At 36.0% G+C, this 23713-nt stretch overlaps 1 protein-coding gene across 10 annotated transcripts in view; it reads left to right on the forward strand.

The window, feature by feature from the left end:
* Positions 1-23713, forward strand: part of CADPS2 (calcium dependent secretion activator 2) — a 387552-nt gene that overhangs the window by 228894 nt on the left and 134945 nt on the right. For all 10 annotated transcript variants that reach the window (XM_039328305.1, XM_039328306.1, XM_039328308.1 and 7 more), the window contains one exon: positions 9349-9536. In XM_039328305.1, coding sequence (XP_039184239.1) covers positions 9349-9536 — 188 coding nt within the window. The remainder of the gene's footprint in view (positions 1-9348; positions 9537-23713) is intronic.

Below are 23713 nucleotides of genomic sequence, written 5' to 3' on the forward strand. Positions count from 1 at the left end.
GAGTTGATCTTTTGTTCCTCTGCTATTGGGGCGGTTTCCTTTCTGCTTAGGTGGAAAGAGATTGTTTTCAACTAGATGCTGTTGTACTGCATCAGCTACCACACCAGTTAGTAATTTGAAAGTTGTTGGTAAGCAGGTAATTGGCCTGTAGTTGCCTGGTGTTGCCCCTTTTGCTGGATTTTTCATTATTAGGTAGGTTTTCCCAGTTGTTAGCCACTTTTCAATTTCTCCTCCTTGTAGTATATTGTTGAACTGCTTGGCTATTATTATTGATCATCGCACAGTCAGCCAGATGTTCAGACTGGATTTGGCATTTTGTCTACCTATTGAGTCCTTACCCAGGACCTGGGATAGGCAGATGTGGATGTTTGGTGGTATTACAGATATCGTCGCAGAATGGAAGCAGTTCCTAGTAAGGCTGCCTTTTGCAATTGACTAATAGCGAATTTGTCAATGCCAATGGTGTTCAAGTGGTGCTCCAGTTGTTTTGGGATTGCACCCAAGGAGCCTATTACTATTGGTACTACCCTTGCTTGCTTTTGCCACAGTCTTTCTATTTCTATTTGTAGGTCTTTGTATTTTGTTATCTTCTCCAGTTCTTTCTCGTCTATTCTGCTGTCTCCAGGCACTGCCACGTCCACTATCCAGACTTTTTTGTCTTTCTTATCGACAATTGTTAAGTCTGGGGTGTTATGTTGCAGGTGTTTGTCTGTTTGAATTCTGAAGTCCCAGAGCAGTTTAATTTTATCATTTTCTATGACTTTCTCTATTTTATGATCCCACCAGTTTTTGCTTACAGGCAAATGATATTTCTTGCAGATCTTCCAATGCACCATTGTTGCTACTTTGTCATGCCGCTGCTTGTAGTCAGTCTGTGCGATCTTTTTGCAGCAGCTTACCAGGTGGTCCACTGTTTCTTCAGCTTCTTTGCATAGGCGGCACTTACTGTCTGTTGCTGTCTTCTTAATTTTGACTTTATATGCATTTGTCCTTAAGGCTTGGTCTTGTGCAGCCAGAATTAGTCCCTCATTACTATTATTATTATTATTATTATTATTATTATTATTATTATTATTATTATTATGGATCATCGCACAGTCAGCCAGATGTTCAGACTGGATTTGGCATTTTGTCTATTATTATTATTATTATTATTATTATTATTATTATTATTATTATTATTATTATTATTTGAAACAGACTTGCTTGACTTGCTATAAGACAGCTTCCTTTTGGGACTCCATTCTTGTTGCTCTCACAAAACAAAATATTGTTGCAAATAATCAATCCTTGCTTATTATTCACACAAATGGCTCTATAAGCCTGTCATATGCTTCTTTAAGAATTACAAGAAGAGTAATCTTGGCTTCTTTAGCCAAAAAGCCATGACTTTTCAGGTCTGTCAAAAGGTCTGCTATTGAACATCCCCAGTTTAGCCCTTTTCTAAATCATGATTTTCTCAAAACCAAGAAAATTATTCTTCGTATTTTCTAAAATGCTTTAACCAAAGAAAGAAAAGGCACCTTTGATTTAATTTTTTTATAACGAGATAGAATTTTGTGTAAAGATAGGCAGATTTATTGTTGAACAGATTTTCACAAATTTGGGTCTAGCTGTCTGGTACTGTATCTTATGTCTATTTAATGCTATGATTGTCCTCATTACTGATCTTGGTCAGATGAAATATTGTGCCATGTTTTTATTCATGTTTAAGATATCACAATAGTCCAGGCCTCTGAGAGTTAAGTTGTTGGTTTTTGTTGTTATTATTACTTTTCTGAAGCATCAGTCCTCTTTTATTGTCTCCCTTTCTGAGCAGCTTTGTATCATGATTTCTGTGCTGAGCGTTCCAGAATGCTTGACTGCTCTAAGCTAAAGAAATACGTTTCAGAACTTCCGGTGGTTAGCGTCGATGATGGTGGCTACATTGTAGCCGTCCTCCTGGGACAGCGTGAGAACCGCAGAGTACAGCAGTCACCAGCTGTCCCGCGGCTCGAAATCCCCCTCCCGGGCGAAGGGAGGGGGGAGAGAACCACCCGAATAGAGGTAGAGCATCTCAACCCCCCCAGGGATTTTTTGGGGGGGGGGTTGAAAGAGAGCTCCCTCGGAGTTCGGGTCGCCTCTGCCTCCCAGCTGTCTTTGTTTCCTTCGGGAACAAAGTGAAACGCCGCTACCATCTCCGCGCTTAAAGGGATTGGTGAGTGTTTTTTCTTTATAAAGCGGACAGAGCTGGATAAAGGATTGGATTTATTGAGTTTTATTTTGCTTTTTAGTTTAGGCTGACCTTTTTCTTTTTGTTTTTTCTGTTTGTGTGGAGAGTGAAAGTAAAATGGCGATTTGAAAGGTTGTTTTTTTTCGGGGAAAGTTAAACGGAATGTTATGGACTATATAGCTTTTTCTTTTTAAACTTTTTAAACTTTTCCTCTTTTTCTGAAGGTGGTTTTCTGTTTTTGAAATATCTTTCAAACTCTCCTTTGTTTTTTTTATTTTTTGAGGATTTTTTTTTAAATAAAGAGGAAATAAGAAAAAACTTTTTTTAAAAAAATGGCTTCAAAAAGGCAAGCAGCTTCTACAGTTCCTAAGGTGGCTTCTTCTCCTGCGATTTTACCGGTACAACAGCCTAAAGCTACACCACCATCTTCTCCTCCTCTGCCAGTAATATCTGTACAAGACATGAAAGATATAATGGGAAATGCAGTAACTCAAATCAGAGGGGAAATGAAGGAGCTTTTAGATCAGAATAAAACTGAAATTAGAGGGGAAGTGAAGAACCTGTTGGAGCAGAATAACACTATTTTGAGGCAAGATATAGTTATGGCTCTATCAGGACTTGCCTCTGTGGTTGAGAAGCTTGACTCTAGAGTTGAAGAGGTTGAAGATAAGGTTGACATCTTGGAAGATAAGTTTGAAGGCATGGAAAAAAAATGGAAATGTCACAGGATGACATTGTTATGTCTCAGTACAGAGAGATGGAATATGCTTTAAGAATCAGGGGTCTGAAAGAAGATATGCAGCAAGACCTGAGAGAGATTGTGGTAAATGACTTTGCTGTTATTTTGAATAGAGAGAAAGAGGAAATACGCAGAGAGGTTGAAAAATTATTTAGAGTTAATTCTTGGATTGCAAAACAGAGAAATTTACCAAGAGATGTGGTAATTTATTTTGGAAAGAGATCTCTGCGCAATGAAATTATACAAGCTTTTTATAACAAGAGATTTCAGATTGCTGCTCAAGATGTTATTATTCTAAAGGAGATCCCATCTAAAATTTTAAGAAAGAGAAAAGATTTTGCTTTTTTAGCTGATGAACTTAAAAAAAGAATGATGCCATTCAGATGGGAGATTCCGATGGGTATTGTCCTGAGCCATGCGGGGACGCGTTATAGACTTAATACAGTCACTAAAGCAAAGGAGTTTTACAGTTCAGTCCTGGGAGCAGGCTCATCATCATCTATGATGCAGAAAGTTCTGGATGGTAAAGAGGTGGAACAGCAGTCTGAAGGACTAGGTGTGATGGCGGTTGGAGACTTACAGTCGGAGTGGTCCCGACAAGCAGAGATCAAAGAGCAAAGAATGACCCGTGGAGCGCATAGACGCAAGGAAAAGGAACAACAGAGGAAAGAAGTTAAAGAATCTCTTCAAGAAAGTGCTTCGTTGCCGGTGTGAGGAGCAAGACCTAAGAGTTCTGCGGCACATTCTTCAATGGCAGATCTTCAAGCAGTCTTCTCCAGGCTTCTGGTTAAGGGAGATGGTAAAGCTCCTGACTTGGAATGCTAACGGCCTAAATTCCCCCCAGAAGAGAAAGAAAATCTTTCATTATTTAAAGCAACATAATAATGATATTATTTGTTTGCAGGAAACACATATTATAGCCAAAGATCAAAAATATTTAGTCAATGCTCGTTTGGGATCTCATTTTGTATCTTCTGCCCCTGGGAAAAAAGGGGGCGTAGTTATTTATGTTAAGCAAAACTTATCAGCCTGTTTGGTAGAATCTGATCTTCAAGGGAGATATGTTATGATTGAAGTTGGCTTATATAGTAAGAAAATACTTATAGTGGGACTGTACGCACCAAACCAACAACAGGAACAATTTTATAGACTCTTACATCAGAAATTAACTTTGTTGGACTATAGATCTGTGATATTAATGGGTGACTGGAATGGTGTGTTAGATACACAAAGAGACAAAAAAGGATCTTCTATTTCTTTTAAACAGGCTAAATTACCTAAAGCTTTTTTTGATTTGAAAGAGGACTGGGAGCTACGAGACTACTGGCGTGAACGCAATCAGGAGGAGAAAGACTTTACTTTCTTTTCAGATAGACATCAATCTTTTTCAAGAATTGATTTTTTTTTATTACAACTGATTTATATTTTAGGGTAAAGAATGTTAAAATTTTTCCTAGGACATTGACGGATCATAGTCCAGTTTGGATGGAGTTGGTTGATGAAAGAGAGGAGAAGAAATCGTGGAGGATGAATGAAAATTTATTTAGACAAGAAAAGAATGTTCAAAAATTAAAGGAGCACTTAAAGGATTATTTTGCTTTAAATATGCATAAGGGAACTTCAATGTCAATGGTATGGGATGCAGGTAAAGCTTTCATGCATGGGATTTTGATACAAATGAATAATGTTCATAGACAAAAGCAGATTCAGAAACGTAAGGAATTGGAAGATGAGATTAAATTAAAAGAAAAAATTTTGATCTCAAATCCCACAGATGAAAAGGTTAAAGAATCTATAAAATTGCTTAAAACACAATTTAATATGTTGATGGCTGATCAAACTGCAACTAACTTACTGTATATGAAACAAAATACATTTTGCAATGCTAATAAACCAGGGAGATGGTTGGCTTATCAGTTAAGAAAGAAACAGAGACAGAGAATTATAGATAAAATAAATTATAATGGTAAATTTGTATATCATAAGGACTTGATTAAGAAATCTTTTTTAAATTATTATCAAAAATTATATAAGAGTGCTAAAGTGCAGGCTTTAGATATAGATAATTATTTAAATGAAGCCAATTTTCCTAAATTAACAGAAGATCAGAAACAAGAAATTAATGGTTTAGTTACTAGTGAGGAAATTGAGATAGTGATTAAAGAATTAAAATTAGGCAAAGCACCGGGCACGGATGGTCTGACGTCTATTTATTATAAAACTTTGGTACAAGAGATGATTCAACCTTTAAGAGAGCTTTTTAATAATATACTACAGGGTTCAGAGATTCCCCCGTCATGGGGTAGAGCTTTTATATCTTTAATCCCAAAAGAAGATCAAGATCTTACCTTATCAAAGAATTATAGACCTATATCTCTTTTAAATGTAGATTATAAGATTTTTGCAAAAATCTTGGCTAATAGGCTTATGAGGGTTTTGCATCAGGTTATACACAAGGATCAAACGGGTTTTATAACTGGAAGGTACATGAAGAATAATGTCAGACAGATTATTAATTTATTAGAATATCTAGACAAAAATAATCAGGTTTCTGCAGGATTGATATTTTTAGATGCTGAAAAAGCTTTTGACCAATTGAATTGGCAATTTATGTTAAGATTAATTATCTGGGTGAGAAATGTTAAATTTACACAAACCCAGAACTTAAGGGAGAATTTTTATAAGATGTTTTATAGATGGCACCTTGATCCACAAAAAATGTCTTTTATGTACCCTGACTTACAGCCTAAGTGTTGGAGATGTGGCTGTTTGGACGCCACTTATTATCATATCTGGTGGTCGTGTAAAAATATAAAAGCTTTTCGGATTAAGATATGGTGGAATATTCAAAGAATTTTTAGAAGGAGGGTAAAATTTACTCCGCAATTATTTTTGTTAGGTATTGTTACTGATTGTGATGCTAAGGAGGTTATATTAATGTTAAATTTGATTACAGCCGCAAGGCTGATAGTAGGGCAATATTGGAAGAAGGAATCTTTGCCTACCTTGCAAGAGTGGTTTTTTAAAGTTTCTTATCTGGCAGAAATGGCAAAGATTTCGGCTTTTTTAAAGGGGCAATGACAAGAGAAATTTCTTGCTGTATGGGAAAAATGGATAAATTTTATACAACATAAATTGGATATAAAAAAATATTATTTAGCCTTTTTGTAACTTGTATATAATTTTTGATATTTTATAGATTGTTTTCTCTTTTTTTTCTTTTTCCTATTTCTTTTTCTCTTTCTTTTTTCCTCTTTTTAAGTATTTTTTTTTCTTAACGTTTATGTCATATATATTTTATTATTAACTATTTTATAAGTTGTAAAAATTTGTTTAGGTTTCTTAAAATTTTTATTAAGCCTATATTCAGCTCTGGGAAGCTCGGGGGGGATGGAGGGGGTGGTTTGGGAGGGGTTGGGTGAGGGTTGTTTTGTTTTGTTTTTCTTGTTTGTTGTTTTTTTGTTGTTATTTGTAAAAACTTTTAAAAATTTTCAATTAAAAAAAAAGATTAATTGAGAAAATGAATTTTGGAGAAAAGATTCTACAAGCTTTGGGTGTTATTTATCAAAAACAAACGGCACAACTTATTGTTAATGGGGGCTTATCAGAGGTTTTTACAATAGAAAAGGGGACTAGACAGGGATGTCCATTGTCACCATTGCTGTTTGTTTTAACTTTGGAAATATTGTTGATTAAAATTCGAGAATCACAGGAAATAAAAGGAATAGAAGTTAATAAAAAAGAATATAAATTAAGAGCTTTTGCAGATGACTTGGTAGTTACCCTGTCCCAACCTACTTATTCCGTAGTAGAGTTATTACAATTGATACACCAATATGGACGGGTTTCGGGTTTTAAAATTAATAATAACAAGACTAAAATATTACCCAAAAATATGACCAATTTGGATAAGCAGACTTTGGTTAAGTTGACAGATTTTGAGGTTGTTGATAAGGTAAAATATTTGGGGGTTATTCTATCTGTTTCTAATGTAAAATTGTACAAAAATAATTATGAAAGGTTATGGGTCAGGATACAAAGAGATTTGAAAAACTGGGAGAAATTGCAATTATCTCTTTTGGGAAGAATTGCGGTGATTAAAATGAATGTTCTGCCAAAGTTCCTTTTTTATTTCAAATGATACCTATCTTAAAGAATGAGTTTAATTTAAATGAATGGCAGAAAGGTATCAATAAATTTATTTGGGCGGGGAAAAAACCAAGAGTAAAGCTTAAAATAATACAAGACATTCGTGAGAGAGGTGAACTCAAGGTACCGAATTTGAAACTGTATTATGATGCGGTGGTTTTAACATTAATTAGTGATTGGGTTAATTTAACAAATGTAGAAATACTCCTCTTGGAGGGCTGGGATTTACTTTTTGGATGGCATGCCTATTTAATTTTTAATAAAAAACTTGATAGGGTTTTTCAATCTCATATTATAAGGATTTCTTTATTTCGGGTTTGGAGGAAATATTATAGAAGTGATTTTAAAATTCCATTATGGGCTATACCTGGGCATGCGATAGAGGGGATAAGGAGAGGAGTTAAGATGGATGGTGTTTCTTATTCACAACTACTTAGATGGGATGGTAAAAATTGGCAGTTAAAATCTTTGGAAAATCTAGTACAAGAAAATATTAAATATTCATGGTTTCAGTATAGACAAATAGTGGATAGATGGAAGCTGGATTGTAATGTGGGTTTACTTAGAAAAGATGAAATTTTTTTTAAACAAGTAAAAGACCAAAGACGAACTCATATTAAGAGAATTTATGGGGTGCTAGTAGAATTGGATTCAGAGGCAGAATTAATTAAAGATTGTATGATCAAATGGGCACAAAATTTTGGTGAACCAGTTTTACTAGATACCTGGGAAATTATTTGGGTGAGGAATGTCAAATTTACACAAGCCCAGAATTTAAGGGAGAATTTTTATAAAATGTTTTACAGATGGCACCTTGATCCACAAAAAATGTCTCGTATGTATCCTGACCTACAGCCTAAATGTTGGAGATGTGGTTGTTTGGATGCTACTTATTATCATATTTGGTGGTCGTGTAAAAATATAAAAGCCTTTTGGATTAAGATATGGTGGAATATTCAAAGAATTTTTAGAAGGAGGGTAAAATTTACCCCACAGTTGTTTTTATTAGGTATTGTTACTGATTGTGATACTAAAAAGATTACATTGATGTTGAATTTAATTACAGCCACAAGGCTGTTAGTAGGGCAATGTTGGAAGAAGGAATCTTTTCCTACTTTGCAAGAGTGGTGTTTTAAAGTTTCTTATCTGGCAGAAATGGCAAAGATTTCGGCTTTCTTGAAGGATCAATCGCAGGAGAAGTATTTTGCCGTATGGAAAAAATGGATAGATTTTATACAATATAAGTTGGATATTAAAAAATACTATTTAGTTTTTCAATAACTTATATTTAAAATTTAAAATATTTTATAGATTTTATTCTTTTTCTTTTTTTTATATATATATATTTTTTTATCTTTCTCTTTTTCTTTAGTCTTTTTTTTCTCAAGTATTATTTTTCTGGTATTTATGTTTTTTTTATATACATATATTATTGTTAATTATCTTATAGTTTGTTTAATTAATGTATTTAGTATTTAGATTTATTCATGGTTTATATATTTTTTAGATTATTTGAAGAAATTTTAATTAAGCCTATGTTCAGCTCTGGGAAGGTTGGGGGAGGGAATGGGAGGGTTGGGGAGGTTTGGGGATGGGTTGTTTTGTTTTTGTAAAATTTTAAAAACTTAATAAATATTTACAATAAAAAGAAATATGTTTCAGTTGATTCAGCTATATCTATTGCAAGATATGGAGTCTAGATGTCAACACAGACTTCTAGATGATATCGTGGAATATCCTGGAATGTCATCCAGTGATCATTTTTTTAACTTTAGAACAAAAAGTATGAAAAACTGACTTTTGCTCAAGGCAAAGTGAATAACTAATTGCAACTATTTCTATTCTGTTCTATGTGTATCCTTTTTCCTCCACTCTTCCAGAACTTACATCTTCTAAATTTAATATTTGTTATTACTCCTTTAGAGTTTTTTTTCCATATAATACTCTCTCCTAATAACCTCCTTTCCGTAAGAAATTGTAGTTTGTTGTATCTGAGATACCATTTTAGACATTTTGGTGTACAGTGTGGAATAGTTTTGGATGAACTACTTCTGACATTTTTAGTTGTCGAGCTAATGATTGTTCGAATTTAGCGGCTTGTAATTTATTGACCAAAGAAATGAAATGGAGCTTATTAAAAGTATAATAGTTCAAAAGGTTTTATACAATATACTGAGAACTTGTTTGAAGGGGAAAAAAGAACAGCCTATATTCATTAAAGAACTTTTTCTCTTCTCATCTTTTGCAGGGCTGGTTTAGCCCCGGCCAAGTCTTCGTGTTAGATGAATATTGTGCTCGTTATGGAGTAAGAGGCTGTCACCGCCATCTCTGCTATCTGAATGAATTGATGGAACACTCAGAAAATGGTGCTGTCATTGACCCAACCTTGCTCCATTACAGCTTTGCCTTTTGTGCTTCTCATGTTCATGGGAACAGGTATTTTAATATGCAAGCATGCTGAAAAAAGTCATTAGTCTGTGTGATAAATGAGAAACAAGCAATGTATTTAGATTTCACTTCTCCCACTTAGAACAGAGCCAAGAAATGAATGAGTATAAGGGTTAAATTCATACAAAATATTGCTGTTGGTTTTGAAGTGTGATAAAATGCTTTTCTATATAAATGAGGGCTCTTGTTTAAAATAGACTAGCATTTCAAAGGTCCTCTATTTGAAGGCTATTTTTTATTTTATCCATTGGGTATAGAGAAACCTTCACTAACCAGATACCTTCCAGATATGTTAGGCTACAAATCCCATTGTCCTCAAGTGCATGGTGGTTAGAGAAACGTAGAAAGGCTGGGGAATGGAAGGCATGAAATAGAAAGCAAGGTATCTGTGGTGGTCTCCCATGAAGAATGAGACACACACGTAGGTATCTCGGGATGAGAGCCCAGAGCTGACTCCAAGACCCTCTTTTATTGTTACCAATAGTTTTTACATCACACGGCGTAATAAAAAGGCGTTTACTAGGGCGGTTACAATGTATCACATAGCAGACACTTTCCAAATGTAAGGCTGTGCAGGTGGATGATGATTCATCCATCCTGTTCCCCGTGTTCTTATCAGAGCCTGTCCAAATGGCTGATGGATGTGTTCTGTGGCTGGAGCTGTCTGTTTTGGTATGTGAAGGACTTTATGGGAGCAAGTCTATAAGCACATTTATGCAATTACTCCTACAGGTATCCATGTTTAAACTATGAGATGGATGATGCTGGTAAATACTACATTCTAATGCAAAGATAGAAGCAACATTATTGCTATAGGAGATTATTTAATCTATGATTTAAAAAGCATTATAGACTGTATAGATAGGACTTCTGACATTTGGTATGAATATATGGCTTAGTCAAGACATGGATAACTTAGGTTGACTCAAGGGTCACTCCAGGATATGTACAGTTTATTTGCATATGGAATAGAGTTTTTGAAAAATGAAATGAATAACATAAACCTTTAGGAAGTTTATAATCCCAATTTTCTGCGTAAATCAAGAAGAGAGAGTTATATCTAAACACAAAATTGGATATAACTCAATCAAAGAAACAAAGAAATAAAATATTTTTTAAAATCTGCTAGGCTGCACTTTTTATTATTCTTGCCTAGATTCATGCCTTAAAACTTTGTCCAGGTTTAGCAGTGATGATTATGATAAGCTACCTAGATCAGTGATGGCAAACCTTTTAGAGACCGAGTGCCCAAACTGCAACCCAAAACCCACTTATTTATTGCTGGGTCCCAGGTGGGCGTGGTCCAATGAGTGAGTGTGCCTGTGGTGGTCATGGCAGATTGGGTGGGTGTGGCCAAGGTGGGCATGGTCACCTCAATGTTGCTCATGGCGAGGGATACCTGTGAGGGGTGGGCAGGGTTAGGGGAGATCCAGGGGGTCTCTGGCAGGTGGGGCAGTAGGCAGTAGGCTTGTTCTGCAGGGTGAGACAAGGCTGGGTGGGGGTGCCATTGCCATGGGGCAAGGCTGGGGCGGCTGCTGCCTGACACATTGGCCCCCACACACAGATGCCAGTGAGTGCATGGGGGCCAATGGTGTCCAGCAACCACAACCTGCCAGCCCCTTGACTGGCACACTCTGGGGCTCCGCAGCCCACCGCCAGCAGTTCAAAGAAGCCACTCTGAGCTGGATGGCCGGCCAACAGCTGAGGAGGTGATGCAGTGGGTCATGCCCGGGAAAAGGAGAGCATGCAAGGCCAGGAGGGATGGGAGGGGGGAGGGAAACCAGCTGTGCTGGGGTGCATCCAGCCATGTGGGACCTTAGTGAGTTAGCAGGCGGCTGGTTGAAGAGGAGCAGTTGCCATCTCCAGGGCATGGCGCGTGTGCCCACAGAGAGGGCTCTGAGTGCGGCCTTTGGCACGCATGCCATAGGTTCGCCACCACTGACCTAAATCCATCATGGAGTCCAGTGATTTATTTTAAGTACTGGCTTTGGCTACAATTTTAAAAGTGAGGTAAGAAAATTTACTTTAGCTAGAAAGTAAATTTTTATGGAAACATTTTCTATGAAAAATATTTATGCATAGTCTATTAAATACATTGTCAATAAACTGGTGTGTTTCATGATAGAATTAGGATTTGATTTATAGACATTCCAATAGTGATTCTTGGTTTTATTGCCTCTACTTGTTCTATGTTTCCTTTTCAACTTTTAAGACTCCTTTGCATCTTTTAGATCATAATAGTTGGAAGAGAATGGATTCTTCTGTTAAAGCAATTTTTGTTTTTCTAAGTAAATTTTGTCTGGCAAAAAATCTTAATCTGAGGGACAAAAATTAAGCAAATTTGGCAGGGACTTCAGTAAACTGGTGAAAATTTAGTGAGTAAACAGATATTTCAATTGAATAAATAAATAAATTCCATAAGGCATGTGATTCATATATAACATCATACTTGTGTGAATATACATCCTTAAACACACATACACAGATATACATATGGGTGAAAGATTTCAAGATTATAAAATTTTTGTTTAACTTTGCTAGACTGAAGGATTTGTATTAAAATAGCAAAAGAACGTGTAATATATTTAGGGATTTTTTTTGCATGCACATACAGGATATTGACTCCTTCATGGATTACTGCCTTGTCGTGGCGAAGGGGCTTGCGTAACTCAATTAAGCTATGAGCTATGCCGTGCAGGGTCATCCAAAACAGACAGGTGATAGTGATACCAAAAAGCAAGGACAAAATATGAAATCTTAAGAAATCTCAAAGGTTTTGTAATTAAGCCAAGGCCACCAGTTTGGAAATCATTGATATATACATATCCTTTGTGTCCTAAAGGTGTTTTTTTTTTTTGTGACTGCATTGTGTTGCCCCTATATATGTTTATTTAGTATGAGAACTGGATCGTAAGAAATTTATTTCTGAAATAAAATTAGATAGGAAATTAAATCCCAGAGGAAGTTTATGCATTTGTGAATCATTTTATGTAATCAAGGTGGGACTCCTGGCCTTTTATCTGCCTCAGTGACTTATTAACATTTGTTAATTATATTCTGGTACTATTTCAAGCCCTTAGCAAAATGAACAGGCTAGGAATTCTAGGTGTCTCCTATATATTTTTAAAAGGATCTTTCTTCATAAGCAGTACTTTGATGGAGCAGTGAATGAGCTTTCAGGCAAAATGGCCATGGTCTAGTTTTCACCGGCAGCTGTGGCTGGCATCTTCAGAGGCAGCATGAGTTACTTTCAGATGTAGCTCTTAGCAGCTCAGAGACAACTGAAGTGGCCCTTGCATTTAAACCTGGTGTGACAGTCTCTGATTGTTCCATGTCACAGGAGTCCAAGAAAGCTGGTTCCAGATTGATTCCTTGTCCGATTGGTCCATTTGGTCCATTTTGAATTAGTATTCACCTACATTCTTGTGTGTGTGTGTGTGTGTGTGTGTGTGTGTGTGTGTGTGTATTTGAATGAGTAGTTTGGCAAATGTTAACATGTGATTTGCTTACTCTTCTGGAATTTATTTGGTTAAAAGTAAACATTTTGTAATAAAATTCAGAATAATATATGCATTGGCATAAAGAAGATATGGCCATTTTAAGTATAGCCAAAGAGCTTAATTTATTTTGCTCAAAAAAGGATGGACTCTATTGTCACTGTCATGGTTAGCCATTTCCTATAATTAACAATGGCAAATGAGGATAGCCTTAGAAGGCTGAATTTCTCAGGAGTCTCTCCTTTTCTAATAGTCTACTGCAGGATTTCCCAATGTGTAAGGTGTACTTCCCTTGAATAGGTGCAAATAGATCCAGGAGAAGTGTGAAGAATCTTTTAGTTACATTGTTACAATAAATCTACTTTTATTTCTGTTCTTTTTGGTATTTGATTTTTAAGAATGTAATTTCTGTTTCATATAATCTTATTGATCTAACAGCAAAAGCTGTATGTAAAATGTCAGATTTTTCTGGTTACTTCACCACACGGGGAGTTATAAAACATTTTTTAAAGGCAATGAAACATGGGCTGTAGATTCAGTGGGTCCTTCAGTACATAATTTAGCTCATTTGTAATTTTTTTTTTATCTCTGCCATGAAGAATTGTTTTGGGAAGACACTAAAGCATCCTAGTATTAGAGCTTTTCAAAGTTTGGGGACAGTTATTTGATTTAAATATCATGCCGGCCTAAATAATGTAAGTTAACCACTCAGAAACACATGCCTGGATAGCGTGGATTGATCCAGTGGGGCTTTCAAGTGTAGCACATTGCTTGAGTGCACTGATTACTTAATCATAGCCCAAATAACTTCTTTTAAAAAACCCATAATGTTACAAAAATGAAATTTTCCATATACGTTCATAATTACTCAGCCTAATCATTTAGATAAGAACTTAGTGTTTCTGAAAAAAAAAGACTGAAAAAAAAAAGAGTAACTTTGGCCATTAGACAATAGTGAGCCAAATTGATGCAGTGGTTAAGGAATTGACCTAGGAACCAGGAGCCGAGGTGGCGCAGCAGTTAGAGTGCAGTACTGCAGGCCACTTTAGCTGACTGTGTTCAGCAGATCAGCGGTTCAAATCTCACCGGCTCAAGGTTGACTCAGCCTTCCTTCCTTCCGAGGTAGGTAAAATGAGGACCCAGATTGTTGGGGGCAATGTAAATATACATTGCTTACTGGTGTACACCGCTTAGAGAGTGCTTGCACTTAAAGCGGTATATAAGTCTCATAAATAAAATAAATAAATAAATAAAATGTGAGTTCCAGGCCTCCCTTAGATATGAAAGTCTGCTGGGTGACTTTGAGCCAGTCTCTCTCTCTCTCTCTCTCTCTCTCTCTCTCTCTCTCTCTCTCTCACACACACACACACACACACACACACACACACACTTCACCCGGTTGTTGCTATGCAGAAAATAGGAGACAGGAGTATTTAGGTATTAGGAATTTTGAGGTGACCAAAATATATAAAGAAAAGTGGGATAAATAATAATATTGAGTTCTGATACCTGTAATCAGACTACCCTTCCTCCTTAGTATCAAGTACACATGGGACCACTTGAAATACTGTATATTCCTTAAGACTCTACCTTGAAGCATTTGCAGAGATACAATCCTTTCTCTAAATTCCTTTTATTTAGGGAATTAATATTAGCTTTTATTTTTTAAATCAAGATTTCAAGGCTTTTAGCATACTTTTCATGTTTATTCCTAAACTATCCAGTATAGTCAAAGAAACTTTTGCATGGAAGTCTGATTATATACAACTACTTTGCTAGCCTTTTATGTTACTTTATTTTGAAAATGTTGATAGTTAACATTCAATATAGAGTAACTGATAATTGCCCAAACTTGTTTTCAAGAACTGAAAAGGAAGGTAGAACAATTTCTTTTATCTATTAAGTGAAGGACAATGGTGCAGCATTGAAATCTCCAAGCATATTTCTTCCAGGATGGTGAGCATTCTGTATGTATTCCTTCTATTCAAACCACTGTATTTGTGCAACATTATGAGTGTTACAGAAATGAAAGAATAGAATACTGTTGTAAATATGGGGTCTGGCTGGTATGAAGATACTGAAATAGAGAAAAAGAAATATGAAGAAAAGGGGAGAGAAGAAAGGTAAGTCAAGGACACAAATAGAAGCACTCTTTCAGGATTGTACACATACAGATAATAACATCCACTCATTCATTTACAATAATATAGAGGGAGGGGAAAGAATTTTACAGACAATGTATGATAGGTCAAAGTTCTAGGCTGCTCTATGTGATTGTACTTCTTAATTTTCTAAGTCAGGCTCTCAAGGAGAAAGATGACAACATCAAGACAAAGGGTTTTTATGGCCCAGTGATTAAATGGTTTGGGTGTATGAGATGAGCAGTGTATTCTGTTGTTAATAGGGCCATCATCACCTTATTACTAGCCTGGCAGAAACCTTTCAAAAGCATGGTGCATAGAAGTGCAAGTTACTTTTCTATTCCATAAAACAAGTTACTCTTATTATCTACTCACAAGATGCTGCTATGGAGCTTATGGCCAAAACGTTAGACAGCTAATAAAAATAGGCCTTTGCAGATTCACTGTGGTGCTCCATTTGTGTGCATATTTCAAGGTCTGAGATCAAATGTTTTTTGTTTTTTTCTACACCCAGAAAATATCAGTAGGATCTTGAGCACTATGACTACTTAGCATTTTCAAGAAGCAGTTCCAGTAAAGTCATTCACAGTTAAGTAAAGCATCTTCATTGAACAATTTGGAGAGACCTAGAAAGAAGTACCAGAGTGGTCAAATAATCTGACCAGAGGAACTTATAGACTCGAAATAAAAAAGCAAGCCCATTATTTATTTGAAGCAGTAAATACAATAATTTAGTTAAAAGTAGAGTCTATAAAGAACAGCAATCAAAAATAGCACTGACAGTGTAGTAAATAAATGAAGCAACCTTAGAATTTAGGTCCTTCAAAACTACTATTTTAACTCAATTTTTCACAAAAAGTATTGCCTTAAGATTGCATCCTTACATTTATGCCATGTCAAAGAAGCTGCAAAACCTTCTTCTCAATTAAAATCCAATAGCCAACACTGGAGATTTTTAAGAAGAGATTGGATGACCATTTGTCTTAAATTGTATATGTTTTTCTGCTTGAGCAGGGGGTTGGACTAGAAGACCTCCAAGGTCCCTTCCAACTCTGTTATTCCGTTATATTCTGTTATGATGCAATCTTCACCCCTTGTTTGTGTAGGACAGTGGTTCTCAACCTTTTTAATGCCGCGACCCCCAACCGGTCGTAAGTCGAGGACTACTCAACCGGTTGTAAGTCGAGGACTACTCAACTGGTGCAGCACCGTTTGCAGAATGGGACTTTTGGCGGGCTCAGCAGGGCAGAGACAGCCTGGACAATTCCTATTGGCTTTTGAAAGCAAATAGAATTAGACTCTATTCAAGAGAGTCTATTCTATTGGCTTTCAAAAGCCAATAGAATAAAAGGGAGTAGTGCAGCTAAGGAAAAGGGGGGGGGGAATGGCGGACTGCGTTGTTTGGTGACCCCCGTGAAATGATCGTTCGACCCCAAATGGGGTCCCGACCCACAGGTTGAGAACCACTGGTGTAGGATGACCCAATATAAGTATAAAAGGAACAGTTTGAATCATGATATATATTTTGATATTTACATGACTTGTCCTCCCCATAGACACTGGGGGTCCAGTTGAAACAATTCACAGCCATCTTTTTGTTCATATTTTCTACCATTTATTCCCTCTTTTCTCTTGTGTTCCTCTATAAATATATTTCATCAGTCAGTTGGAGTTCACATCTGAAGTTATAATGAAAACATAATACTATATTAGTAGGCCATAGTTATATCTTGTAGATTACTTGTTGCAACCAAACATCGCAAACTGAAGATGAAATTCTTTTTCACATATTTCCAAAATCATGATTAACAATTTAGTAAATATGCTTGCCCTTCTCAGCTAACTTATTTCCCTTATTTTATTGTCGGCCTATATAACGATCCAAATATAGTCATATTTAGAAATTAAATAATTAATGTGACTGCATTGTTATCAAATATATATATATATATATATATATATATATATATATATATATACAGTGGAATAATCAGATGAAGGTTGACTTCAAAATTATCACAATTACGTAAATAAAGTATGGGCTTGTCAGTAAGAGCAGGAGTTAAGTGAAGTTACAAAATACAGCAAAGAACGATTGTTTTCTTCTTCGTCTCATCTTATATCTGGTTTTCATGCTGCGACTTCCCATTTTGTCCATCTCTTTCTGAAATGATGTTGGTGGGAAATACATGAAGTGCAAAGTGACTTTTCCCTCCTGCTGAGAGGCAAGCTGAATTGACAAAGAAGCCTCCCACCCCCACCCCTAGTTGGTATCTTACTACTTCTCTTTGGCAGAAGCTGATATATTGAACATTCCTCAAAGATATAATAAAGGGGGAAACCGTATAGGAATGAAATTATTATGTGGCCACCAGTTTATAATTTTATTCTTTATTAGGGTTTTTTTAATATATATATATATATATATATATATATTATTTCCAAGGGTAGGAAAAGAATAAGACCAGAATGTGCAGCTCTCGGGTTCTTGTCTGGGCTGAAAATCTGAGATACTTGATTGGGTAGAAAAGAAAATGCCAGTGCAAAGAAAAGTATTTTCTCTCTAGCAATGAATGTGGATTTCTTGCGAAGAAACTGAGCATGGCAACATGAACTGCCATTCATAGAGGCTTTTAGAAAAAGTCCAGTTGGAAGTATTTATTTACTGTGTTGCAGTGTATGCTTTATAGCACTACACTGGCTGAAATTTCATTTCCTAATACAGGTAATCCAAAAAAAGCTACTTATGACTCAGATTCAAAGTTTTGATAGCCAACCCCCTGTGGTTACATTACCACATTTTGGTTTCCTGGCAAACAATCCATATTTATGGCTGTTTGCAGCACCCTGCAGTCAAGGGACTTACAACTTACAATTTACAAAAGTTGATTTAGAACATTTTTTTGCTGGAAACTGGCATTTACACCCATAGCAAACAATAGGTTCACCTACAGACCTGGAGCATTCACTTAACAACCACCCCAAAAGTCATAAAATTAAGTGTAGTTGCCTTGGCACCCACTTAACAACCATCATGACTTCACCAAATTTGCAGGTTCAATTACTGTCATAAGACTGGGACTACCTGTGAAACATGTTGGTCACAATTTGAAGGAGTAAAGTAGTATATGATTTGTAGCACTGAAATAGAAGCTGTAACAATGTAGTCCTTAAGGTAAGTCCTGATGCACTGAAATGTTGATAGTGTTTGTGTGTATGGATGAATGCATTTCAAATGTTTGCAAGGCATTAACAAATAGAGTGAAAGCTAAGCTTGTCTTTTAAAAGCAACATGGACAAGCAGATAAAGTTTAAAGACAATGAGTCCTTCCTAATTATTTCTGGATATTATTTTTTCTCAAGTTAATAAATACATAATAAATAAATAAATAAATACTATAATTATAATAAAGTAACATTAAATATTGTGACTAAACTGAGGTCACAGAACATGTCCATATTAGAACATGTAAAATGTAAAAATACTTTTTTAAAAAAATTCTGATAACTTCTGTTAATATCCTCCTTCCTAAACTTTTTATACATTTTTTCTGCTTAGTTATTTCATACACATATTAAACTGGATCTGGGCGAGGCAACTACTTTTGTACAGCAGCAAAATGAATAGAGCTTACGTACCATGTTTCCAGATATTTCCCTTGAATCTTCATAGCCTCGTAAGATTAAGAGTTTTGGAGGAAAGAAACAGCCAACTCTATAACTTCATCCAGAAAATATTTTGGGTCAGCCTATTTTATACTTGTATCAAGTTAGCTAGATGAGACCCCTTTTTCCATTATAACTGAAAACCTGTGTTTGAACAATCCCTCTGAGATGTTAATACAATTTATTTTGTACTTTGGAAATTAAGATTCAAGGTCTGCATGGATTTCTGGTCCTCTCTTTCTTTAGAAACCAAGGTGATATAAAAGTAAATCATGCTTTTATAGGAAGCAGTTATTTGGTATTTGATTTTTTTGTTTTGTTTTGTTTTTCTTGGTTAAGATTGATCAAGAAAAACATCATATGAAGTCCATAAAGTAAGGTCCATATTTAGATTGAATAGATTAAAGGGGAGGGTCTTTCGTCTATATGTCTATGTATATTTATGGCTTATGTATATAGGCAAAGTGAATTATAACTTTCACTTTATATATATTTCAGTTGCTGCTGGATGTTTGCTGTTGCTTGGTGTTTCATTTCATAAAATGTAAAATGGCATTTGCTCAGCTTTGAGCTTTTGAAATTGCCCCCTTGTCTGATCTTTTTCAGAGTGTTGTTGCTTAAAAGAAAACTTAGGTATATTTAAATGACCAGACCTGTTCCATGCTGATACCATTGATTTCCCAGGATGTGACATGACACAGCATTTTTAGAAAATGCAAGTAATTTTGTTTTAGTTTTGGCGATGTCAAGGCTATTATTACTATAGTAGGTAATAAAGATGGTAAGGAATCTTCTGACATGTGCTAGGAATGCAGAAATAATAGTTGTATCTATTGCATAGAGGAAGATTATGATGGCTGTTTAGACAATTAACACATCTAAAATTATGATCCTAATACTTATAATTGAAAAATAATACATGAAATTTTATATGTGCTTCTAATATGAGATTAAACTACTTTTTAAAATTATGAATTCAATAGTATTTTAAAACTTCCAATAAGTTTTTTATCTATTTAAAAACATCTCAGTTCTGCAAATTCAAGTAACGATAGTGCAAAACAAGTTTCCAAACAAATTTTATTTGTGAGGGGGTAGGGCAAAAATCCTTCAAACTGAAAATAAAAGTATATATTGCTATCCAGTAAACTGTTCCTCTTCCCAACATTGGAAATGGCTTTGGTCAAATGCCCCTATATAACATTTACCAATAAGGAGAGAAAAAAGTAACAACAACAAAAAAAAAAGATTTCCTGTATTGTTTTGCTATGAAATAAGCAGTAAATCAGAGTTGCCATTTGCTCCATGATGGAAAAACACTATTTACAGTCTACAAGACAACAGATCAGAATATCTGTATTTTCATATTAAAAATTGTTTTGCTAGTTTCAGCTGCTATCTCAGAACTAATTGAAGAAACTACAATCATAAGGAAAAGACTTATGAAGATACATTTTTAATCCCAATAAACACTTTGCCACCTTTGCATTGCTCCTCAAATTGCATTTATGTTAGGAAAGCAGGTAATGCAGCACTTTTCCAATGAAAAGAGAGAAAGTATGAGAAAAATTGTTGTAGGAAATTATGTTTGTCACAGCCTTACCCTTACTTACTTGCCCTGATATCAACTGGAAGACTAATTCTGCACCAAGTGAGAAATCAAATAGATTCCTGACCAACTTAGCTCACAACTTGGTTGACCAAAAGGTAGAGAGGGGAACTATAGGGACAGCCATACTGGACTTAATTCTCATGAACAGAGAAGTGATAGAGGGAGTTGAAACTGCAGGAACCTTTGGTGAGAGTGCCTGTATCATACTGGGATTCAATATAATGCAAACACAAGCAATAGAACATAATGATACCAGAATCTTAGATTTTAAAAGAGCTGATTTTAACAAATTCCAAGAGAACTGAGGAAAGATTCCTTGGATGAAAACCCTAAAAGGGAAAACAACTCAAGAAGCTTGGGAAACTCTGAAAAATACAATCATAAAAGCCCACTCCAGCACAATACCACTGAAAAAGTAAATCAAGAAATCTAACAAGAAACCAGCATGGCTGCACAAAGAACTCTCTGATAAACTCAAAGACAAAAAGGTACAACAAATAGAAAGAGGGACACATAACTAAGGCAGAATATCACCAGAAAGAGGGACACATAACTAAGGCAAAATATCAGCAGATAGCCAGAATCTGCAAAGAAGAAATCAGGAAAGCAAAGGCTCAGAATGAACAAAGACTTACACAAAAACCAAAGATAATAAAAAAAGTTTCAACATATAAATAACAAGAAAAATCAGTCAGCCCACTAAAGAGAGAAGATGGCAAGGAAGTATCAAGGAGTAAAGAGAAAGCAGAGCTGCTTAACTCATTCTATGCATCAGTTTTCATGCAAAAAGAAATTACAGCCCAATCTGCCAAAAAACATAACTGAAAAGGGCAGACTACAAATAAAAGTTAAAATAAACAAAAAAATGGTAAGAGAACATCTGTCTGATCTTGATGAACATAAATCACTAGGACCTGATGGATTACATCCCAGAGTTCTGAAAGAGCTGGCAGATGTCATCTCTTTCAAAAATCCTGGAGCACCGGGGTACTATCAGAGGATTGGAAAAGAGTTGATGTAGTTCCCATCTTCAAAAAAGGAGAAAAAAAAGCAGACCCAGGAAACTACAGACTAATCAGTACCTAATCAATACCTGGGAAGATACTGGAAAAGATAACCAAAAACAAATCTGCAAACATCTAGAAACAAAGTTATAACTAGAAGCCAGCACGGGTTTGTTAAAAACAGATCATGCCAAACTAATCTTATTTCATTCTTCGATGAGGTGACTAAATTGGTGGGCCAGAAGAATACTGTGGACATGGTATACTTGGACTTCAGTAAGGCATTTGACAAAGTAGATCACAACCTACTTCTTGGAAAGCTTAAAAAAGGGTATGATGCCACTTCCGGAATCCATTCTAGGCCTCAGAGGCTCAGGCCTCCATCGAATAAGAGAACCGGTTGTTCAGGTATTTGAATTCCACCACTGCCTAGATGATAGGCTCAAGATCCAGAGGGATCTTGACAGACTTGAACACTGGGCCTTATCTAACAAAATGAAATTCAACATAGAGAAAAGTACACTTAGGCAAGAAAAACCAAAAGTATATATATATATAGATTGGGTGAAACCAGGCTTAATAGCAACTGTGACCGGGATCCTGGAGTCTTAGTGGACAATCAATTAAATATGAGACAACAGTGTGCAGCGGCAGCCAAAAAAGCTAATGCAATCCTAAATTGCATTAACAGAGGGATTCAATCAAGATCACGTGAGGTACTAATAGTGGTGGAATTCAAATATATGAACAACCAGTTCTCTGTGTGGATGCCGCTTCTGGAAGTCCATTCTGGGCCAGGGCAACAAAAAATTAACTACCGGTTCTGCCGAAGTGGTACGAACTGGCTGAATCCCACCACTGGGAATTAATACCATTCTATAAAGCCTTAGTAAGATTACACCTAGAATACTGCAACTAATTCTGCCCTCCACACTATAAAAAAGATGTTGAAACTCTAGAAAAAATGCAGAGAAGAGCAACAAAGATGATTAGGGGACTGGCGGCTAAAACATATGAAGAACGCTTACAACAGTGATTCTCAACCTTTTTAATGCCACGACCCCCAACCGGTTGTAAGTCGAGGACTACTCAACCGGTCGTAAGTTGAGGACTACTCAACTGGTGCAGCACCGTTGCAGAATGGGAATTTTGGCGGGCTCAGCAGGGCAGAGACAGCCTGGACAATGCCTATTGGCTTTTGAAAGCCAATAGAATTAGACTCTATTCAAGAGAGTCTATTCTATTGACTTTCAAAAGCCAATAGAATAAAAGGGAGTAGCACAGCTAAGGAAAAGGGGGGGAAAATGGCAGACTGCATTGTTTGGCGACTCCCGTGAAATGGTCGTTCAACCCCGACCCACAGGTTGAGAATCACTGGCTTACAGGAACTGGGCATGGCTAGTCTAGTGAAGAGAAGGACCAGGGGAGACAATATAGCAGTGTTCCAATATTTGAGGGGCTGTCACAGAGAGGAGGGGTCAACCTATTTTCCAAAGCACCTGAAGGCCAGACAAGGAATAATGGATGGAAACTGATCAAGGAGAGATTCAACCTGGAAATAAGGAGAAATTTTCTGACAAAACAATCAACCAATGGAACAGACTGCCTTCAGATGTTGTTGGTGCTTCATCATTGGAGGCTTTCAAGAAGAGACTGGACTGCCATCTATCAGAAATGGTGTAGGGACTACTGCTTGGGCAGGGGGTTGGACCACTAGATGACCTACAAGATCCCTTCCAACTCTGTTATTCTATTCTATTCTTTCATATGTTTGTCTGTACTTCAATATACAAATCCACAAAAACCTGAAAACTGTTAAATAAAAGGAGAAGATTTTAAAAAAACAAATGTCAATTTAACTATGTACTTAAGCATTTTATTGTTTGTTGGCAACAAGAAACTAAAAGGAGAAAATAAATATGTCATGAAAAGTTTTGCTTTTATCACCTGGTCATTGTTGAGATCTTAAAGCAGTCTGCTGTGAAGTATTTTCTTGCCATTCCCTCTTAGGGGATCAAACTCTTTACAGAAGAGCAAAAGCCCATAATTTAGCTACCTGCTGTCTCTTGTGAGAATGACAATAAACATTATTTCCCATAAATGTAAAACAGAAGATAACAATGTAACAATGAGGAAGAATTGGATCATATTGATTTCATATATAGCAATGGATCAACTATTATAAAATCATAGCAGAAGGGAAAGCCATGTTTGTCTATTGTATGGTAGCACTTTTTCCAGCTAA

Source organism: Crotalus tigris, unplaced genomic scaffold (genome assembly GCF_016545835.1).
Source record: "Crotalus tigris isolate CLP2741 ecotype Arizona unplaced genomic scaffold, ASM1654583v1 scf7180000024375.2447938, whole genome shotgun sequence".
Taxonomy (NCBI): Eukaryota; Metazoa; Chordata; class Lepidosauria; order Squamata; family Viperidae; genus Crotalus; species Crotalus tigris.